The sequence below is a fragment of the Musca domestica genome, unplaced genomic scaffold (assembly GCF_030504385.1).
Source record: "Musca domestica strain aabys unplaced genomic scaffold, Musca_domestica.polishedcontigs.V.1.1 25, whole genome shotgun sequence".
Taxonomy (NCBI): Eukaryota; Metazoa; Arthropoda; class Insecta; order Diptera; family Muscidae; genus Musca; species Musca domestica.
Genome location: NW_026712277.1, coordinates 404,294 through 425,939, shown reverse-complemented (window position 1 = coordinate 425,939; position 21,646 = coordinate 404,294). Strand labels below are relative to the sequence as shown.

The following is a 21,646-nucleotide window of genomic DNA, read 5'->3' as shown; positions in this document are numbered from 1 at the left end:
TTTTCTCTATTCATATACTGAAGAATTGAATATGAAAGACAACTGTAGAGATGAACAAATGCTTAAGCTACCAGGCCACACCTCAAATTGGTTTGACAATATTTGATTTGGATAAATATACGATATTTTCAAGTTCGAAACTTTACCGTATCACATTCCTACAATATTTTCACACATTTAAAATCTAAAAAAAACTTCCCAACATTTTTTTCTCTTTTTAGGATTTTATGATCTTTTGAAGATCAAAAAACTTAAAATTCCTCCCCACCACTTATGAAGGGGAGTATGACATGAAATCGAAAAATCCAAGTGTTTTATTTTATTTTCCTGGACAGATGATTACCTTGTCTATACTCAGTGGATGGACAATAAACATTATAATAATTGTTATGACTTTGTTGTGTATTTTTCTTTTTTCGAAGAATTTCTAAGGATAATAAGGGTGCCGAGAAAAAGTTCCCAGGCTCAAAAGTTTCCCTTTTGCTTTCGCTTGAAATGAAATGCCAATACACATTCATTGTTGTTGTGGGGTGTTTGGGAGGGTAGGAAAAATTCCCATAGTTTCGAAGCAAATGATCGCGTCGTTTGTAAATAGGGGCGTCTTATGGCCTCTCTACTTCCACCTCGTTCTCATTCTTGTCCATACCATTTAATTGTCCTTGTATTTAGAGAAACTTCCTTAAGTTCCTTCCGCACAAGCAAATGTGTGCATTGTTGTTGTCGTTCATCGGGAATATCTTGTGTGGTGATGTGGCGGTGCTTTTTGAGTTTTGTGGTGGTTGTTTTTGTTATCCTTACTGTTGCTCTTACTTATATTTTGTTGTTGTTTTCCGGAATGGTGGTGGTGGTGGCAAGGTACGTACATATGCTACCTTGACTTCCCCCTTTTGCACGTGGATTTACTTACCTTAATCAACATTCAAATATTGCATTTTATGGAACATGACAGTCAGGACAACGAGCATACCTTTACAGCCAACCATAAGGTGATGGTTGGGTTGGGGTGGCGATCGTGAGAAAAACTTTTTCTCACAACCTTTTTTTTTGCTTCCTTCGAAGGTACAGCGGAATTTTGTTGTTATTTGGAAATAGGAAATAATTTGAAAACTGTACCTCCTTTGCCATGAGACGTCCTCATTGGGCATTGTCCTTGCATTGTAATTCAAAAACGTGTGGTAAATGTTTGCATTCATAGGGGTGGAGTAAGTGGTCTTGTAAGCTTATAAGGTTAATATTGAGTGGGTTTTTTTTTGTGATGTCATGTCAGGAGGTTCGGTATAGTGTGTGGGAATTTATGAACAGATGTTTCAGTGGCTAATACAACAAAGGTGTTTTAATTAATTCCGATTTGTTCGAACATCTAAATGGAGTTAAATATGCTTACATTTAATGAGGATGGATTTTGGTTTCAATTTTGACATTAAAATGTTATGATGATTATGATTTGGAAAAAACTAAAGGGGCTATCAGACGATAAGGTTTTTATTATATTTTCCATATGTAGACGTTACACACATCGTGTGATACATGGACGACATTTATGTTGTGAAATACATGAGTAAATTACATGTGTACTTTTTCGATCACAGCGAGCCCTATTTTCATCGGAAATTAAAGTTAAATCAAAAATGTTATTTATTTGTTACGTAAAAATATATGAAAAAAAATTTGCTGTCAAAAGGCATCCATAATGTATTATAATTTTTTACAAAATATTGTATTCGAAATATAACCCATGGTAGAATCAAGAAGGTAAAGTTATGCAATCATATGTTTACCATTTTTTCAAAAAAATATTCTTTTGACAACAACTCATTGTCAAAATTTGTATTTATAAATTCATTATACATACACAAATCAGAGATGGGAACCTGTTTTTATGTAGTGAAATGTGACAAGGTAAATTACAGAAAATTCAGAGATGGGTAGGCTTATTTTTAATGACTTTACCTTCATAATTTTACCAATCTGAGGTCTGTCCCAGACAGTTTTTACTACGATAACCCATTTTCCCTTTATGATTTCGAAAAAAATGGTTAAACTAGTAGATTCTTGCAGGTACTGGAACAGATCAATAATCATGATATAACCAAAGGAAATAAAAAAGACATATGTAAGTGTGTGATAGCAGGAATTATGAGTCATATGTAAAATGGCAATTTGGCCATACACACGAAAATACATATGGATAATAAAATTTACAGAACACCGGTAAAGGAGAATTCTGTTCTGTGTTTATAACTAATGCTTTAACTCTATAATAACTATAAATGTATGTACGATAAAATCAGAACACATGTTGGTAAGCATATAAAACGAAAATTGATGTGTGGCTGGATGACTTCAAACATTTAAAACACTTGCAAAGGCATCTGTCAATTACGAAAAACTTCGTTAAAAATGCAGTTGTCATTTTCAATTATACCACAGATATCCTAAAATATGACGGCTAATTTACATCGACACTTAAATTAAGTTTTACAAAGGTACGTCATTTATTTGAACCATAAATGGTGGAGTTGGCTTACTAAACGAGACGATTTATTAAAACATGTTGGGTATAAATAAGACTCAAGTATTTGTTAATTAAGGTGTGGTCATGGTGCAATAAGGAGGTAGAACAGCTTCGTAAAACTACAGAAGTACAGCACTGAGGCTATGCCCGCTTCCTGTCAAATATGCATGCAACAAGATGTTTCCATTTATTCAATATTTTCCCCATTTTTAAAATCGGTTTACAGCGGAAAAATGAATGAAATGCTTGGATTTTCTTAAAAAATATGATCTAAACAGTTCTATATTTTAATTCCATGGCAAAACTGGCAAATATATTTAATGCGCGTCTCGCAATTTACGCGTCTTCCGATCATTGATTTTGAAAATATTTTTATTTTTCAAAACAAAATTGGCAGAAGTCGGGCACAATTAGAAAAAAATTTAATTAGCTGGTAGATCTACCTTACCTTTTTATTGTACAATGGATGTGGGTACATAAGCAGCTTGAAGTCTTCACATGGCATATTTTGTGACATATCATAAAGGGATGCCAGATCCGCACACGATTTCTCATTAACATGCCTAGCCATGATTTCAAGCTGCCTGTGTACCCACAACTTTACAGTTAAATGTTATGCCATGTTTACGTTAGAACTTTTTGTAGGGTTAACCAACTTTGAGAGGATTTATTTGAAGTAAAAGTAATGGATATGACAATTTAAATCCAAAACCAGTGGGTTAACCCTCATATACATAAACGTACTGTTAGTTTAAAATTTAACATCTACCAAATGGATTAAGCTGTTGACCACACATCAAGTTACATGAATTGCGTCAAAACTGCTTTTCAGCAAAATATATACTTCAAATACCATAGACTTTATATTTAAAAAAAGGTTCTTCAAAGGTATACAGTACTTCAAATTGTCCTCCACGATACATATACAAAAAAAGCTCATGTTAAAGCTGGGAGATTTTTTTTTTCAAAAAACTTCCTTATTTATGTCCTTAATATTAGAACAATACAGGTAATCGCATCAACACATCTGCTGGGACAATGAACTATCAAAGCAATTTTGGAATTGAAAATTTTTAATAAAAATTTATTGACATTTGTAAATATTTTTGACAAATGCATATCATAACAACATCCGCTTGGCGTGGTACAAGAAAACATATAAAAATCTACGCACAATTTTAGAAAAAAAAAAACATTTAAAAATTTTTGATATATCAATGTTGCCAAGCGTTAATGCATCTACCTGTATTCTTCTACCACGATTCTTAATATAAACCATGGTACAATTACGAAGGTAATATTATGTTATCACACTATTAAATTATTTCCTTTATGTCCCTTAATTGTCAAATTTATATTTTGTAGTTCTTCCTTAAATATGCACGTACGCTGGCAAGAGTTTTTCATTAATTTCACATCAAATATTTTGTTATTTTCACGCCTTTTAGACGGCATAAAAGTCAAGTAAGAATATGCTGAGACAGAAATGTAAAATTTTAGTCTAATACGTCATGTAAGACTTATTTATGAAATTGTTGAATAAAACCAAAACAAAGGAAAAGTATGAAGACAATATCACGACTTGTTTGCTACAATACAGATTCTCATCTCTCATTTTTAGTCGAATTGGAATTAAATGTAGGCTTTCGTTTTAGTGCAGAATACTATAGCAGATGTTGTCAAGATTTTGGCAAAATTTTTCAGCTGGTACTTCTGCGAATATGACCCTTAAAGGCGGACCTAAAGTAAAACATCATTTGAGGCCTACACAAAAACAAACATCCCCGAAAACGTTTCCTAAAGATAAAGGGTTTGAAATTTAATTTAATTCCAAGAGCAGATAAATAAATTTTGTATTCCTGAGATATGGAATGTAAAACGGTTTTTACGTGCCAAGGAACGCCGAAAATTAAAGAACATTTATTATTTTTGTAAAATCTGCCACTTGTCATACGAAAATATTTTAGATATGAAAATAGATATTATTTAAAAAATGACAAGGTCGAGTTTGTCAGAAAAAAGGGTTGCCATATTGAATTTAACAAATGAGTTTACCTTTATTGTGTTGCCATGATTTAAATCATGATTAAAATATTTGTAAAATATCCATTAAAAAAACAATACGGTCTTTCAATTTCATGATTTTAATCCTTAAACTTTTATACAAATGGAAAAGATTTCCCTTAATATTCCAAATAAAACCCCCAAAAAAGTTCACACGATAATATCCCGTAGTATATTTTTAATAAAAATTAATATTTTCCATTTGTGTCATGTCGCTTGGCATTTGTTGATGACACATCAATTAGAATTTTTTCCCAAAATAAATTCCTATGATCACATATTTCACCTCTCACGCTTAACATGGCTTCAAGTTACTATTGAGGAGTTCTTCCACCACACATATTATGCACTCAGCCACAAAGAACAAACCAATAAGGATATTCTGTTTTGCGTTTTCACACCCATGGACATTAAAAACAGATGAATCGTATTATTTAAAAATAAAACAAATGTCTCCCCTCCAACAACAAAAATACATTCACATTAAAATGAATACAAAGAAAATAAACACATTTTATTGTAAAAAAGTCATTACAATCGAAAAAATGAGTTTCTTGGGGGCTTTGGCCACATAATTTGATTGGTGGCCATATAACTTCATGTCTTGCAATATTTGCGAGAATACCAAATAATAAGGCCTTGTTTACATATAAGAAATGCATCGAGGTAAAATGTTGCTCTGTTATGATAACCTTTTGTAAAATACACGAAAAAATGGGTCAATGATAACGTTGATATCGTTATGGATCAATAAACCTTATGTTTGGAGTTTGCCATATAAAATGTCATTAAAAAAACAAATGTCTCCCCTCCAACAACAAATATACATGTAAATTAAAATAAATACAAGAAAATAAACCTTTTTTATTGTAAATAAGCCATTCCAATCGAAAAAATTAGTTTCTTGGGGGGCTTTGGCCACATAATTTGATTGGTGGGCATATAGCTTTATGTTGTGCAATCTGTGAGAAAATGCCAAATAAGACCTTGTTTACATATAGGTAGTTTACCCAGGTATAGTGTTGCTCTATTATGATGACATTATGTAAAATACAGGAAAAAATGGGTCAATGATAACGCTGGTATCGTCATGGAATGTTTTGAGTTTGCCATATAAAATGTTACTAAAATAAAACAAATTTCTCCCCTCCAGTAACAAATATACATGCTTATTAAAATAAATACAAGAAAATAAACATTTTTATTGTAAATAAGCCATTCCAATCGAAAAAAATGAGTTTTTTGGGGGCTTTGGCCACATAATTTGATTGGTGGCCATATAACTTCATTTTTTGCCATCTGTGAGAAAATGTCAAATAAGACCTTGTTTACATATAGGTAGTTTTTCTAGGTAAAGTGTTGCTCTATTATGATGATATTATGTGAAATACTTGGAAATATGGATGAAAGATAGCGTTCAGATCATGGTAGAAGAATATAGGTAGACGCATCGCCACAGCTGCTGGGACAACTGTCAAACCAATTTTAGAATTGAAAATGTTGAATGAAAAATTATTTAAATTTGTAAAAATTGTTGAAAAACGCGAATTATAATAACCTCCGAATGACGTCGTAGAAGAAAACATATAAAAATCTACTTATATTTGAAAAAAAAAAAAAAAAACATTTAAATTTTTTTGACATAACAGTGCTCCCAAGTGTCGATAAATCTACTTGTATTTTTCTGCCATGGTTTAGATCAATTATCCCGTTAACGACCTCCACTGTAAACGTAGCCAAAGCGTTAGTATTAGAATTTCCTGTCTGAAGTTTCCTATTAAACACGTGACAGGTATAAAACGATACATAAGGAGTTAACAAAGAGTGTGCTATGATTAAGATTTAGATAGGATCCTTTTTCAATTGGCTAACCTTTTCTTTTCCCCCGAGCAAGCGTTAATGATTTTAAAATCCGTTGATGTAACACACACCTGAATTTGGTTTTGAATATCGATGGGCTCATCTGACCCTTTAATAATCTTTTTATCCTTTCTCTCTCTAATCCTTTCAACCACACAACATTACACAAAACAAACCATAACGGTTGTATAAAACAACAAAAAAGAGATGAGAAAGGGGGGAATATCACAAAGCAGAACATCATTAAGAATCTCCTTGCGTCTTCCTCAAAGGGTTTCCTTTAGAATTCTTTACAAAAGTCATAATTACAGCATGGGTATTACTATTATCACACAAAATGGGAGAAGAAGAGAGAGTAAAAAGCAGCTGCAACGAGAGATGATACGTGCCATGGAAACACAAGAAGAAAAAAACATTGAGGGATCCATTCATTTACACAACATTTGGCACATGCCAGATGATGTCAAGGCAGAGATGTTACATTCACAGAGAGAGAGAGAGGGAGGGAGAGTAATGTGGAGTTGTTGTTATTACATCTTTGGCTCTCTATGTACATTTTTGCAGCCGCCCGTCCTTTTAATTTTGTGAGCAATGCAAAATGTCCGTTACAAATTTTTAAAGTAAATTTGTTGTTGTCATTGCTTTTTTTGTTGTTTTATCTTCAAACGAGAAGGTCTTAAGAAAAAGTAATTGACTGCACACCTTGGCCTTCTTCTTTTGTAGGTTCTATGATTTTAATCTTCTTTTGCAATTGTTTTTCTTGTTGTTGTTGTTGTTTTTGCTATCTTGAATAGATTTTGATATCAGAAGTGTGCCAAAAACTGCTTTTGTCATCAGAGTCATGATGGACGCTTTGTTTACCTTTTGGTCTGCTGATTTAACTGAAAGATGTGTCCAAAATGAAAATGAATGAATGTTGGCTTCTGTAACGGTCGTTTTGTGAGAGATATCTTGGCATTGTGGTGGCATTTTTGACATATCGTCAGAGGAAGAGAAAAAATGACTTTTTAAGAATGGAAACATTATTACATCAAATGAATCTTCATCCAGGCTTCTAAAGCCTTACTTAGACCGATAAAGTTTCCGTAAAACAATTAATGTTTTTCCTTTTTCCGTAAAACGCGTAAATAAAAATGTAAACATGTTATAAGTGGTATTGAAGCGCATAAAAAGTATCATGGTAGAAGAATATAGGTAGGCGCATCGATACAGCTGCTGGGACAATGAACTGTCAAACCAATTTTGGAATTGAAAATGTTGAGTGGAAATTTATTTAAATTTGCAACAATTGTTGAAAAACTATTATAATAATTTCCGAATGACGTCTTATAAGAAAACATATAAAAATCTACTTATATTTGAAAATACATTTAAAAATTTTTGACATATCGATGTTCCGAAGCGTTGATGCATCTGCATGTATTCTTCTACCATGAATACAGGCTTGGAAACATGATATAAACATGTTTATAATTTTTCTAATACGACACCAATCGGAGGTTATAATAAAATGCGTTTTAAGCTACTTTTATACATTTGAATATTTTTTCATTCAACATTTTCAATTTCGAGATTGGTTTGACAGTTCGTTGTCCCAGCAGTTGTTGCGATGCGACTACCATGTTTACACTGATCATTTTTTAATAAAACGCGTTATTCAGGCTGTCAATTTCTTTAATAATGGTCAAATAAATGACAATCACGGTAAAGAAGATAAATATACACACACAATTTTTTGGCTATAAAAGGAAATGTTTCTCAGACATCTAAATTAGGCGTTGTAGGATTATATCTAAGTTATTTGACGTATAATCAAAGGTCTAATCTAAATGACGAGTTTTACTAAAACTAAAGACTCTATCAGACGAAATGTTTTTACTTTTGTAATTTTAGATTTTCCACATGCAAAAGTAGATTTTTATAGGGTTTCTTATACGAAGCCAATTGGAAGTTATTATGATAGGCATTTTTCAAAAGATTTTACAAATTTCAATAACTTTTTATTAAAAATTTTCAATTCCAAAATTGTTTTGACAGTTCATTGTCTCAGCAGCTGTGTCGATGCAACTACCTGTATTCTTCTATCATGGAACATACCATTTTTTGATCAGCGTGATATTGTCAAGATGGGAACCCGTTTTCTATCCATTTAAATTTTGACAATGTAAATTACAGAAAATGCAGAGATGGGTATTTTTATTCGAAATCACATTACCCTCTTAATTTTACCATGGATATGACATGACCTTGTTAATTTTGCCATGGTTTACAGTTTACCGGATTTAGTAAAGCCAGTGGATTAAAAGTGCCAATTCTAATTTAAAATGTCAAATGTCAAAAAATCCAGCCATGTAAACATAGTATTATACTTCTAAATTTCCATTGACTTTATTAAATTTTCTTTATGTCCTTTAACAAAAAAAATATTCCCACACAATATTTTTTCGAACATATGGTCAAGCATTTAACTTTTGAATCCTCCTGAAAAAAACAGTAGTCACATCACCCCTAAAATGTGCATGTCAATATGCCTTTCGAAATGCACGATATTCAGATTAATTGCTGTTTTTTATGGACATGTAAAAACTGGCATGTACGTGATGATGCAGAGGGTTGCTTATCGATTGGGATGATAAAAAATTTGAGTCGTAATTATTTTGCGTAGATAAACAAGGTTTACATCGAGGATGTTTTTAAATTGTTTGTTCCGTTTGTAACACCTCGAAATATACATTTTAGACTCCACAATGGATATATATTCCTGATCAGCATAAAATTCTATCTCCGTGTCCGTCCGTCTGTGGTAATCACTTTAGTTTCCGAACGAAATGAAGTAGCTTGATAAAATTTTACTCAAATGTAATTTATGTCTGCAGGACTTTTGTTATTTAAAATGGGCCATGTAGGTTGACATTTTGGTATAGCCCCCCATATAATGGTATCTCCCTATTTTCGGTATTTTGATAATTTTAGCGACATTATTCACCGGAAATGTTTTAAATTTTGTATTTGAAGTTCGCAATGAATACTACAGCCTATGACAGAAAATTGTCTGTGCAGATCCACGTTTTGGTATAGCCCCCCATATAATGGTACCTACCTATTTTCGGTATTTTGATAATTTTAGCGACATTATTCACCGGAAATGTTTCAAATTTGGTATTTGAAGGTCACAATGGATACTACAGCCTACGACAGAAAATTGTCTGCGCAGGTCCACTTCTTCGCATAGCCCCCATATAACCGTACCTCACGATTTTCGATATTTTGATGATGTTAGCGAATTAATTCACCAGAATTGTTTCAAATTTGGTATTTGAAGTTCGTAATGGATACTACAACCTATGATAGAAAATTGTCCGTGCAGGTCCACGTTTTGGTATAGCCCCCGTATAATGGTACCTCCCTATTTTAGGTATTTTGATGATTTTAGCGACATTATTCATCGATTTTTTCAAATTTCGCATTTGAATATCGTAATGCCTTATGATGACGATTTTAGCGAAATTATTCATCAATCTTTCTATTTATTTTCCTTTTCTTCTACTTGCATGACTTCTTAAATGAGCGTGACTGTGGGGCTGTGCCAGATAAGTTTTATGGCCATGGACATATTCATCATTTTATGATAAATGTTATAGGATTTTTTCCTATTTTAATATGAGAAAATGGGGGAGCCATTTGTTTTATTTTCAAACAATATGAAGCATTTAGTATATTCTTTACCCATGGGAGAAAAAAATATCCTTATTTGGTTTGTTATTTGTGGGTGAGTTGATGGCAATGAGGGGGGACAAAGGACGCCTGCAGAAGGCTGTGTTGAAGCCATGCCAAGCGTGAGAGGTGAAAAAGGTGATCATGAGAATTTTTTTTGGGAAAAATATTCTAATTGAAATGTCATCAAAGAATACTAAATGAAATGAAGGCAGCCACCCAGTGGAAAATATTAATTTGTATTAAAAATAAAATCTAGAAAAAAATCGTGGGAAACTTTTTTTCTTGGGGTGGAGGGTGTTGGAATTTAATTATTAATATTGCGAGAATTTAAATGGGAACGGAGAGTAGGTGGGCATTGCTTGGTAGTTATAAAGCTTTTTACCCGAAATAGAAATCCCAAGGATTTGTCGTAATTTAACGTGATTTTTGTGGAAATTTTGATCCTTTGTGGGTGAGGTACCAGACCGATATATCCCTTCATCACAGCAGATCTTGTGTTAGTAGAAATAATGGGATGTGTGAAATATGAAGAGAATCGGATGCTTATTTCGGATTTTATAATCGTTTTGGTTATTCAAAACTTTGATCCTTTATGCGGGAGGCACCAGAAGAATTGGTCCGATCTCTACCGTCTTTACAACAGATCTTGTGTTGATAGAAATATTGAGATGTGCCAAGTTTGAATGCAATCGAATGTTAATTTCGTGTTTTATGAGCTTCGTGGATATTCAAAATTTTGACCCTTTGTGGAGGAGGTACTCGAAGGAGTGGACCAATACATTCCATCATCACAGCAGATCTTGTGTTAGTAAAAATAATAGGATGTGTGAAATATGAAGAGAAACGGATGCTTATTTCGGATTTTACAATCGTTTTGGTTAATCAAACAAAGGTTTGACCCTTTGTGGGATAGGTACCAGAACAAATTATCCGATCTCTAGCATCTTTATGACAGATCTTGTGTTGATGGAAATATTGAGATGTGCCAAGTCTGAATGTGATCGGCCAGTAATTTCGCGTTTTATGAGCTTCATGGATATTCAAAATTTTGACCCTTTGTGGGCGAGGTACCAGAAGGAGTGGTCCGATATATCCCATCTTCACAGCAGATCTTGGTTTAGTAGAAATAATGGGATGTGGGTAATTGGAAGAGAAACGGATGCTTATTTCGGATTTTAAAATCGTTTTGGTTATTCAAAACTTTGACCCTTTGTGGGGGAGGTACCAGAAGAAATGGCCATATCTCCACCATCTTTACAACCGATCTTGTGTTGAATGAAATATCGAGATGTGCCAAGTCTGAATGAAATTGGCTAGAAATTTTGTGATTTATGACCCTCATGGATATTCAAAATGTTGAGCCTTTGTGGGGTAGGTACCGGAAGGAGTGGTCCAAAATATCCCATCTTCACAGCAGATCTTGTGTTATTGGAAATAATGGGATATATGCAATATGAAGAGAACGGAAAGCTTTTATCGGATTTTATAATAGCTTTTGTGGGGGAGGTACCAGAGGCAGTGGTCCGATCTCTGCCATCTTTACAACAGATCTTGCGTTGATGGAAATATTGAGATGCACCAAGTCTGAATGAAATCGGCCCGTAATTTTGTGATTTATGACCCTCGTGGATATTTGCTTGATGGAGTGGACCAACATTGTCCATCTTCCCATCTGACCTAGCACTGATATAAATATTAGGATTTGCAAAGTTGGAGCAAAATCGGATCATCCTTTCTCTTTCTGTGCAGTAAAATATCTTCTTTGAAAAGTTCGATCATTTGTGGGGGAGGTATCAGAAATTTAAGTCTCGATCTAAGTTTCATAATAATATTACGATGCATCAAATTTGGACAAAATCGGACACTGCATTCGAGATTTATCGTGCGCACCAGCCAGACAGATGGACATCGCCTCCAAATGTCCTGAAACGGATTTGGTCCAAAAAGACCTAGAATCTAAAACCGTTATTTTGATGAGATACGCTAAATTATATACCCTCTGTAGTCATATGTCTGAGGCTATAATAAAAAGTACTAGAATTTTCAGGTGTCACAAAATACTTTACACAAATCACATTTTCCATACATTTTTTCCAGAAAATCGTCGAAGCTAAAGTTTTGTATAGCTCCCTTTTATATTTTTACAAGAATTTTTATCGTAAATTGTCGTTGTATCGATAAAAATAGGGTACAGATCAAAGCGGCAGCCAAGGAAGTAAAATTGTTGAAAATATGCAGAGGATGGTTTCTGTTACCGAAAATATAATTCCCAAACATTTATCGTCACTTGATATAATTCCTCATGGGGTAAACTTCACATATATGACCGCTAGATAGTCATTCAACTGTGTCTCTGATCGGGTAATAACAAGCAAGTGTGACCCTGATATTAGTAATCTCTTCTTTTGCGATTTTGTTTTGATATTCTTTACTAGTCTTGCTTTGAATATCGGTAAATGTCTCCTTTTTTTATTCTTCTCTTTATAGTACACTCATAGGTCAACGATTTTTCTCCTTTTCTTCTAAAAAATACACAAATTTATTCAAGTTTATCATTCAACTGTGTCTCTAGTCGGGTAATAACAAGCAAGTGTGACCCTGATATTAATAATATCTTGTTTTGCGATTATCTTTCGATATTCTTTACTAGTCTTCCTTTGAGTACCGGTAAATGTCTCCTTTTTCATTCTTCTCTTTACAGTACACTCATAGGTCAACGATTTTCTCCTTTTCTACTAAAAAATACATACAAATTTATTTTAGTTTATTACAAACCACTCGCTAACAACCCTTTTTAACAGCTATTCCATAAAAGCAACGTTAGTCAAATTAATCTGCTGCCACACTTTTCTATTGCAGTCGTCAATGAGGAAATGAATGTCATTCCTAGAGGCTCGCTATCAAATTCGAGTCTAACGGTATCTCCCATTATGATATTTGCTGTTTTGATTTTTACAAGAGAGCCATTGTTACCCACTCTCTTTTCAGCCGTACGGCATTGGTTCTCTTAAGCAAAACGAAACGAAATACCAAAAACAATGTTGCCAACTTTCCCAAAGTGTAAAAGTGTACTTGCCAAACAAACGCCTTCCCATTAAAAACCACAAAATCTCTTTACAATACAAGGCAACTGCTTGAAGTTTTGAAATAGTAAAGTAAACTAAACATCTGCCTTGTAAGGCAGTTTTCTTTAAGGAAAATTTATTGATTTCGGACTCACGAGCACACATTAATTCTAATCTTTTTTTTTTCTTGTGATTGGTTGTAAAGTAATAAAATTGATATTTCCAGAGCCACTCACACATGCCATAAATATAGACGCGTGTTGCAAAAAATAAAAGAAAATCTCATGACCAGGTAAGAAAAACTTTCTTGGCATGCGCAACCATCTTCATCCTCATCAGCACAACCACCACCCTCTTTTTGGATGATCGCCCAAAAATGAAAATCAGCGGCTGAACTTTCCAAGGATCAACAAAAAAACAACCCTCAATTTATTAGCCACGGGCCAATGAACAACGAATAAACACAACCGAAGATGACCAGCCATAAACAGCTGCTGTCTTTCGAAAAAAAAAACTTTAAGAAGTAATCAAATGGCAAAAGATGATATGGAAAAAAGCCGGCTGTGCCAAATTTCTTAACCCACCAACATAAATACCCTCCCCTTGCCCTTGCCTACTCTCCATCATTTATTTATTTTGGAATTTTTCTCGCCACCAGTATGATAAATCTTTTAATTGTTATTCTTTATGGCCGATTTTGATCCGGCGACACTAATGAATTGGATCGTTCAGTTTCTTAGATTGGCATACGCTATCTTTGGAATAAAGGCAGCTGTAGTGATTTTTGAAAATGTCGTAAAGAAAAATTATTGATGCAAAAAAAATGTTTGCCGTATTTTGGGATGGGAGATTTTTCAATTTTAAAATAAAATAAAATTTTAAAATAATTTTAAATAACTTTAAATGCAAATATGTTAAATCTTCATGAAGGGGACTATTTCAATTTATTTATATTTTCAGGTTTTTACTGATTTCAAAATAAAAATATATTATTTGGCATGTTTACATTGGAGCTTTTTGTCGGGTTAATCTCTTTTATGAAGATTTATTGGCGCATATGCAATGGAATTGACAATTTAAATCCTCTCGGTTTACTAAATCGGAAAGAACAATTATCGATGATAAACATTTTTGCCGTCTTTTGGGAAGAGAGATTTTACATTTTTCAAAACAATTTAAATAACTTTAAATGCAAATATGTTAAATTTAATAAATTTGTTCATGTTTTCAGATTTTTACTGATTTTGAAAGTAATGTTAGGAGGTTGTTATGATATGATTTTTTTTAAATTTTTACAAATCTGAAAAAAATTTCCATTAAAAATTTTCAATTCTAAAATTGGTTTGGCAGTTCATTGTCCCAGCAGTATGCAATGGAATTGACAAACTAAATCCACTGGGTTTACTAAATCCAGTTAATTGTAAATGGGCTATTAAAACAATTTCACAGAGCTGAATAACTTCAGTTCTTAATTAATTCCAAGAAAATGTTGTCTTGTTTAATCTTTATCCTTACAGCTATCCATAATATTGCGAGAATATTGATTGGAAGCCGTTTTGAGACGAAATAAATCTAGAAACATACAAAAAAGTTGGTTTAAAATAAACCTTGATTTTTCATTCATTTTTCCGATTTTTTAATTTATTACCAAAATGTCAAAAAAAAAGTCTTTGTAGCAACTTTGTAAAACATTTCCTTCCTTGTTTTCATGGTGTCAATGGTTTAAAAATAGTTTCATAAAAATGTGAAAAGAAGTCCATATTTAAGCCTCTGTCTTAAGTTTTTCTTTGTCTAGACTAGCTAATTGCAATAAAATAATGTTTATACAGGATCAAGAATCTTTTTGGTTTTGTTTATACAAAGTCAAGTGTCTTCGAGATACTTAGAAAGTATTAGGTGTTAACTAGGGGATTATAGCAACAAATAAATATCCACATGGTTTTAATGCCAAAACAGAATCCGAAGATCAAGGGATTTGTAAGCAAAATGGATTAAAAAATACAAAATATGTTAAATTTTAAGAATTGTGTAATTTGAAAAATCTAATATTAATAATTATTGCTGTGTTTCGAAGCTTACAAGAATCTGATAATTTTATGTTAATTCTGCAAATAAATAAAATAGAAAAAGATAAATGAAAAGGAGCAGAATGATGGGACATAATAGGAGATGCACTCAATTGTTCCCCGTTCCGTGAAATAAAGGATTTGCATGCATTCGACGATTTTCTGCAGTAGAATTAGACAATACCCCAACATATTGTAAGTAAAGAGAATTAAATCATTTCTTAACTGACTGATGAACTATCAAGTTAACTACTTAACCAACTAACTATAAATGCTCATATAAATCTCTGATAACCTATTCGCACAATTCTTACAGGTATAGTTCGAAAATTATTTATTCAAACTGCTTTCCAGTGACGATAATCAAAAGTAAGTCCTTATTAAAAATAAAATGGAAAAACGTGTACGTATTATATTTCAGATATTTATTATTTAAAATACAACAGCAACGACAAGGACGTGAATACGATCCTTCAAAAAAACTTCAAGCTAAAAATTGCATACCTTCGATGATTTTGTGCAGTAGAATTACAAATACCCAAACTATTTGTAAGTATCGAAATTTATGTAAATTTTTAACTGACTGAATTACTATCTAGACAACTACTGAACCAACTAACTATACTCATAAAAATTTCTGATAACCTAAATCCAAATATAGGTTTTTTGAAAAAAAAAAAAAAAACGGCGGAGAAGCATCCGCAATTTCTTAATATTGTAAATATTGTCGTAATATTGTCTTCATACTTTTCCTAAGCGAACCCGAATTCAACCATTCCATAATTAAATTTTACACGACTTATCAGACTAATATTTTAGTTTGCTAATTTAATATATATCTTTCTTTGACTTTTATGCCCTCAAAAAGGCGTGAAAATTAAACAAAAATATTTGTTCGAAAATAAATTTAAATTTATTACCAGCGGTACGAACAGACTTAAGAAAGAACTACAAAATATACATTTGACAATGAAGGGACAAAAAATAGAAAAAATTGTAATCGTATGATAGCATGAGATTACCTTGGTAATTGTACCATTGTGGCAAAAACAAATAATATTGTGATCGAAAAAGTACTTTAATCATGAATTTGACAACTTAAATGTAGTCCATGTATCACACGATATGTGCATCGTCTACATATGGAAATATTCCCCCCATTAGTAAAGCATTAAATACCAATAAAACATGTTTATAACCCAAAAATAAATGCAATGGCAACTCCAAAGGTTCTCACACAATATGGCCCCTTTTTCTCTCTTCTTTTATGATGCCATACTCTTTCAATATAAAATTCATCTCTCTTCCATTTGACATTTTCTTTTTTTGTTGTACTAAATTAAACTAAAAAAATTATAATTGATTTAAATAATCACTACCGGGTTCATATTTTTTAGTTGGACAGATATTTAAATATCCCCCACTCGATGGCAGACATATGAAGTGGCATATAAATGATATGTCAGCTATGGGCGGTTTTACATGCACACATAAATATCATTTGATGTTAACTTTATTATGAGGGTTAATTTAAATTGAGAAAAAAACAAGTGTGATGATATTCCCCAAAAAAACGATGCAAAGGCATTTGACATTTTGTAGCCAAACGAGGAGGGAATCGGTTGTGTGGTATCAAAAATATAATTTTTTAATCAAATATAAAATATTGCCTGAAATCAAGATCCTTGAGTAAAAATGCAAGAGTAACAAAAATAAAGAGATAATCTCAGAAATTACTCCTTGCAAGATCTTGCTCATCATCTTGAAGATAAACCAAGAAAACAATTGAGTAAAGATAATCTCTTAACGGTAAAAGACACTCACTCATGACAGATAAGTAAGGAATATCTCATGAGCATACAAGAGCATTATCTTTAAGATATTCCATTGAGAGACTAACTGTGTGCGAGAGAGAGAGAGAGAGAAATTTTATTAAGGAAATTTGAGCTATCTTGAAAGGGCACAGGTAAATACAAAAACAAAACGAACGAACAACAACAAACAAAATTACCTTATGTTGAACGTGGGAAAAACTCTGTGTGTTGTGTCTGTTCAAAACCAAAAACTCCCCTATATGTAGTTCACACACACAAGAATGCATGCATGCAAACACACACAGTCATGTTTGTTCTTAGTCAAAGGACGATGGTGATGTTTGCCTTCGTCTGGTTGCGACTTAACGTGGCGTTTCAACAACTAAGGATCAGTATCCTTCAGGAGTTCACAACGAACGCATTACGCGGAATCTTCGGATTTTTTCGAAAATAAAAATCCTAAAAAAAACAAATTAGAAAAAAATACGAAGACTCTTAAAAATAATTTTTATTTTAACAAAAAAAATCTTGTGCAATTTATTTCAAAAAGAAACTTTCTCAACAAAAACCAAAGTCAAACCGAGTTGTGTTTTAACCAAAAAAAAATAAATAAAATAAATATAAACCCTATGGATTTATAAAAGTGCAACAGCTGATCGATCATCAACCCACCCTACCCACTTGGATTATTACCTCACATTGTGGATACATTTTATATTAAAATCATATAAATAAAATAAAAATTATAACAAAAATGGATTACAAAAACGATGTCCACTCCGATGATGACTTCGATAGTTACAGCGACAACTATCAGCAATCAAATTCCGGCCAGTCGCAAAATCAACAATTCAATACATCCCAGGGTCGTTTGGCCAATCCAGCTGGCCTGTCCAAAGCTGAATTGAGAAAGGTGAGGATTTTTTTAAAATTTGTATTTTTCAAAAAAAGAAATATTTTCAAAAAAAAAAAAAATAAATAAAAAATATTTTCCCAAAAATAAAATAAAAAAAAATATTTTGCAAAAAAATGAAATATGAAATATTTTGAAAAAAAAAAAAATAAATAAAATAAATAAAAAATATTTTCCAAAAAATAAAATAAATAAAAAACATAGGGATAAAGCCTGACCATTTTGCAACAAAAAAAAATATTTTCCAAAAAAAAAAATGAAATATTTTGAAAAAAAAATTAAAAAATATGAAATATTTTCCAAAAATAAAATTCCTTTGAAATACAAACAAGAATATCAAATTATTTCTTAAAAAAAAATCAAAAAAAAAATATTTCTAAAAAAAAATCTTGCTAAAATTTATAAATTTCATGTTTTAACAAAAAAATCCAAATTTTTCAAAAAAAGAAACAAAAATATTAAAAATGAAAAGGCATTTTAAAATTTTAATCCACGTTTACATTTTACGGGATTGAGTAAACCCAATGCATTGAAATTGCCAACTCTACTGTAATACGTCCTCATAAAGGAAGTTATCCCCAGAAAAATCCTCAATGTGAACATACTATTATCTCAAAATAAAAAATTCCCACTTTCGTACATTTTAGTAATTCTAATTATTAATATTTTTGTTTTTTCTACTCCCTTTTCAGACCAACAAACCCATAATGGAAAAACGTAGACGTGCCCGTATCAATCATTGCCTCAATGAATTAAAGTCCCTGATATTGGAAGCCATGAAAAAAGACGTAAGTATTTTTTAAACTATTCACAACCCAATATTCCCCCAAAAAAAACCTGTTCCCTATACAAAATCTGCACAAAAAAAGAATTCCGCTTAGAATTGCGAAAAACCTGCGTGGGAACATTTTCAAAATACTTTTCGTAATATAAAGAGCGCAAAATCACCGCCAACAACAACAGCAACAATAACGAAAGAGAATCTTTCCTGATAAACCAATGCCAATGTTTTTTTCTTTCCTTTGGTCCTCTTTCCATTTATCTTTAGCTCATGATCATGAAATGAATGAAATCTGTGGCAAGCCAATGATGGCTAAGTTTATTTATTTTGTTCCCACCTTCGCTGGCTGCTGGGCTGCCTTAACTCTTTTTCACAAATCCCCAACAAAGCCTTAGCCTTTAATTCTCATCGTCTGCGATTGTTGTTGTTGTTGGTGTTCTTGTTTCAAAATCGTGTCTTGATCATAAACTACAAGGTTTTTTTCTGTCTGTCTGTGTGTCTGTCTGTTGCCAAGAAAACAACATCTCAACTGCAAATCTGCAAAGATGCCTTGTTGTTGTGATTTTTTTTCTTTTTATTTCATTTTAACCATTGTTGTTGCTGTTTTTGCGATTTTTTGTTTTCTTTTTGCCTCTTCTACGGGACTTGCAATCAATTAGAAGCTCTGTGTTAAGCCCTGACTCCTGTAGCACCACATTATCAATACTCCTTTTGCTCTCCTTTTTCTTCTACGGCCCAGGCAGATCTGAAAATAAAAGTAAAAAAATGTGTGAAATTTTAAAAATTCAAAGCCAAATTAATGAAGGGCTTTTCTACAACTTTATGGGCGGCAATGAACAAAGACATGGGAATTTATTTCTCACCATGGCGAGAAAGGGTTGCCAGCTTTTGGGAATAACATTTTCGGCAAAGAAATGGCTTTAAGGAAAATTAATGAAGGGTTTTTTGTATAACTTTATGGGCGGCATTTATTATGGGAATTTATTGCACCCCACACCAGGGTTGCCATCTTTTTAGTTTATAAAATAATTTTCTACAATCTCACTAATTTATTTCTCTCTCTCTTTTCTTTCTATTTTTAGCCGGCACGTCACACAAAACTTGAAAAAGCCGATATCCTTGAGATGACCGTCAAACACTTGCAATCCGTTCAGCGTCAACAGCTCAACATGGCTCTGCAAACCGATCCCACAGTGATCCACAAATTCAAGACTGGCTTTGCTGAGTGTGCCGATGAAGTAAATCGTTATGTCAGCCAATTGGATGGTGTCGATGAAACTGTACGCCAAAGATTGAATAGTCATTTGAATCAATGCGCGACCAGTCTTGATCAGATTGGTGCCATGACCAATTTCAACAATGGTTATCAACGCAATGGGGGCCATGCCAATCTGTTTGGTTCCAACAATCTTCCCCTGCCAATGGGAAATGGTGGTGCGGCAGCATCTTTGTTTCCTAGCTTAAGTCAAGACTTTAACTCCACACAGCCCATACAAATGGGTGGGGTGCAATTGATACCATCCCGCTTGCCATCCGGAGAATTTGCCCTGATAATGCCAAATACCGGAAGTTCCAACAATCAAGCCACCTCGCTAATGAACAACAATTCCAACAGTGGTTTTCCCGCCTGGCCTTCACAGACTGGCAGCCAAGCTGGCTCAGCACAAATTAATGATTTTGCCGCCAATTTCAAGCGTTTGAGTGCCTTCTCCAAGCCACCATCGACTTTGATTACACCACCCAAAGTAAATCCCGGCAATATGTATCCCCAAACCAATTTGGGCCCCACCACTGCCACCAGTTATCAACCATTAAATCAAGCCCAGCCACAAACAGCTTTCCACAACTCCTCCAGTCCTCCGCTCAGTCCCATTTCTTCAGTATCTAGTCACAATGAAGATTCAATGATGCACAATAGCTCGGATTTCACCAATTCCCGATCAACCTCACCACGTCATCATCAGCAGGATAAACACAATAGTTTTTTGGGAGTGTTCAACACACCACCTTCCTCGGCTGAAAACTCTTTTGTACTCAGTGCAGCCCATTTGCAACAGCAGCAGGTGTCTAGCAGCACCAGTGATTTGAACACCAGCTCTGGATCGGCCAATAGCTCCTTGAAACGTTCCTTTTCTGAGGCGGCCGATTCCAGCATTTGCTCTGAGGATGATCATGCCTCGAAAAAATATCACAAAGAAGCCCAATTGGAGGGTGAGGATCAAGACAGCATGTGGAGACCATGGTAAAACTCGTTCGTTTCCACCAAAAGCAAATTGTTAATACATATTTTTTAAGTTTTTAGATTAAGTAACATTTTTTTGTAAAACTCATACGATCAAATTTTTTTGAAACGCTATTTCGACCGCTACTTTTCTATTATTATTTTCAAAAAATTGTATTTAGCTCTTATTTTCATTTTCATTCTGTGATTTGTACATAATTTTGTAAAAATTCTGCCTTCCATAACCGGGCGGGTGTTTTAGTTATGTTTTAATTCGTTTTGAAGCAATTAAGTTTTTATTATTATTGTATTTTTTTTTATTATTACTATTATTATTTTTGTTAAATTTAAGTATTTAATTCAATCGCCATTTAATGTTAAAACGACCGTTTGTGTGTTTTTCGTTCACTGAAATGTTTTTAAAATAATGTTCTAATTAAGTTTTGAAAGAGAGTTTCATTCATTATGATTTTTAAAAGAAGAGAGAAAAACATGTGTTGTAACATAAATAAAATTAATATAAAAACATATATAAACATTTTTTGTTTTGGTTCTTTGATGATAGAATTACAAAGGTAATATGCAATGCAATCATACGATTACAATTTTTTTATTTGATGTTCCGTGATT

General features: G+C 32.9%; 1 protein-coding gene across 1 annotated transcript; it reads left to right on the top strand.

Moving 5' to 3' along the window:
• The first annotated feature begins 17,789 nt into the window (after positions 1-17,789).
• On the top strand, positions 17,790-21,144 carry LOC131802949 (protein deadpan-like). Its single transcript, XM_059123775.1, has 3 exons — positions 17,790-18,014; positions 18,707-18,802; positions 19,878-21,144. Exons 1-3 carry the CDS (start codon positions 17,856-17,858, stop codon positions 21,039-21,041), a joined length of 1,419 nt encoding a protein of 472 aa, XP_058979758.1. The 5' UTR covers positions 17,790-17,855; the 3' UTR covers positions 21,042-21,144.
• Positions 21,145-21,646: the final 502 nt, after the last annotated feature.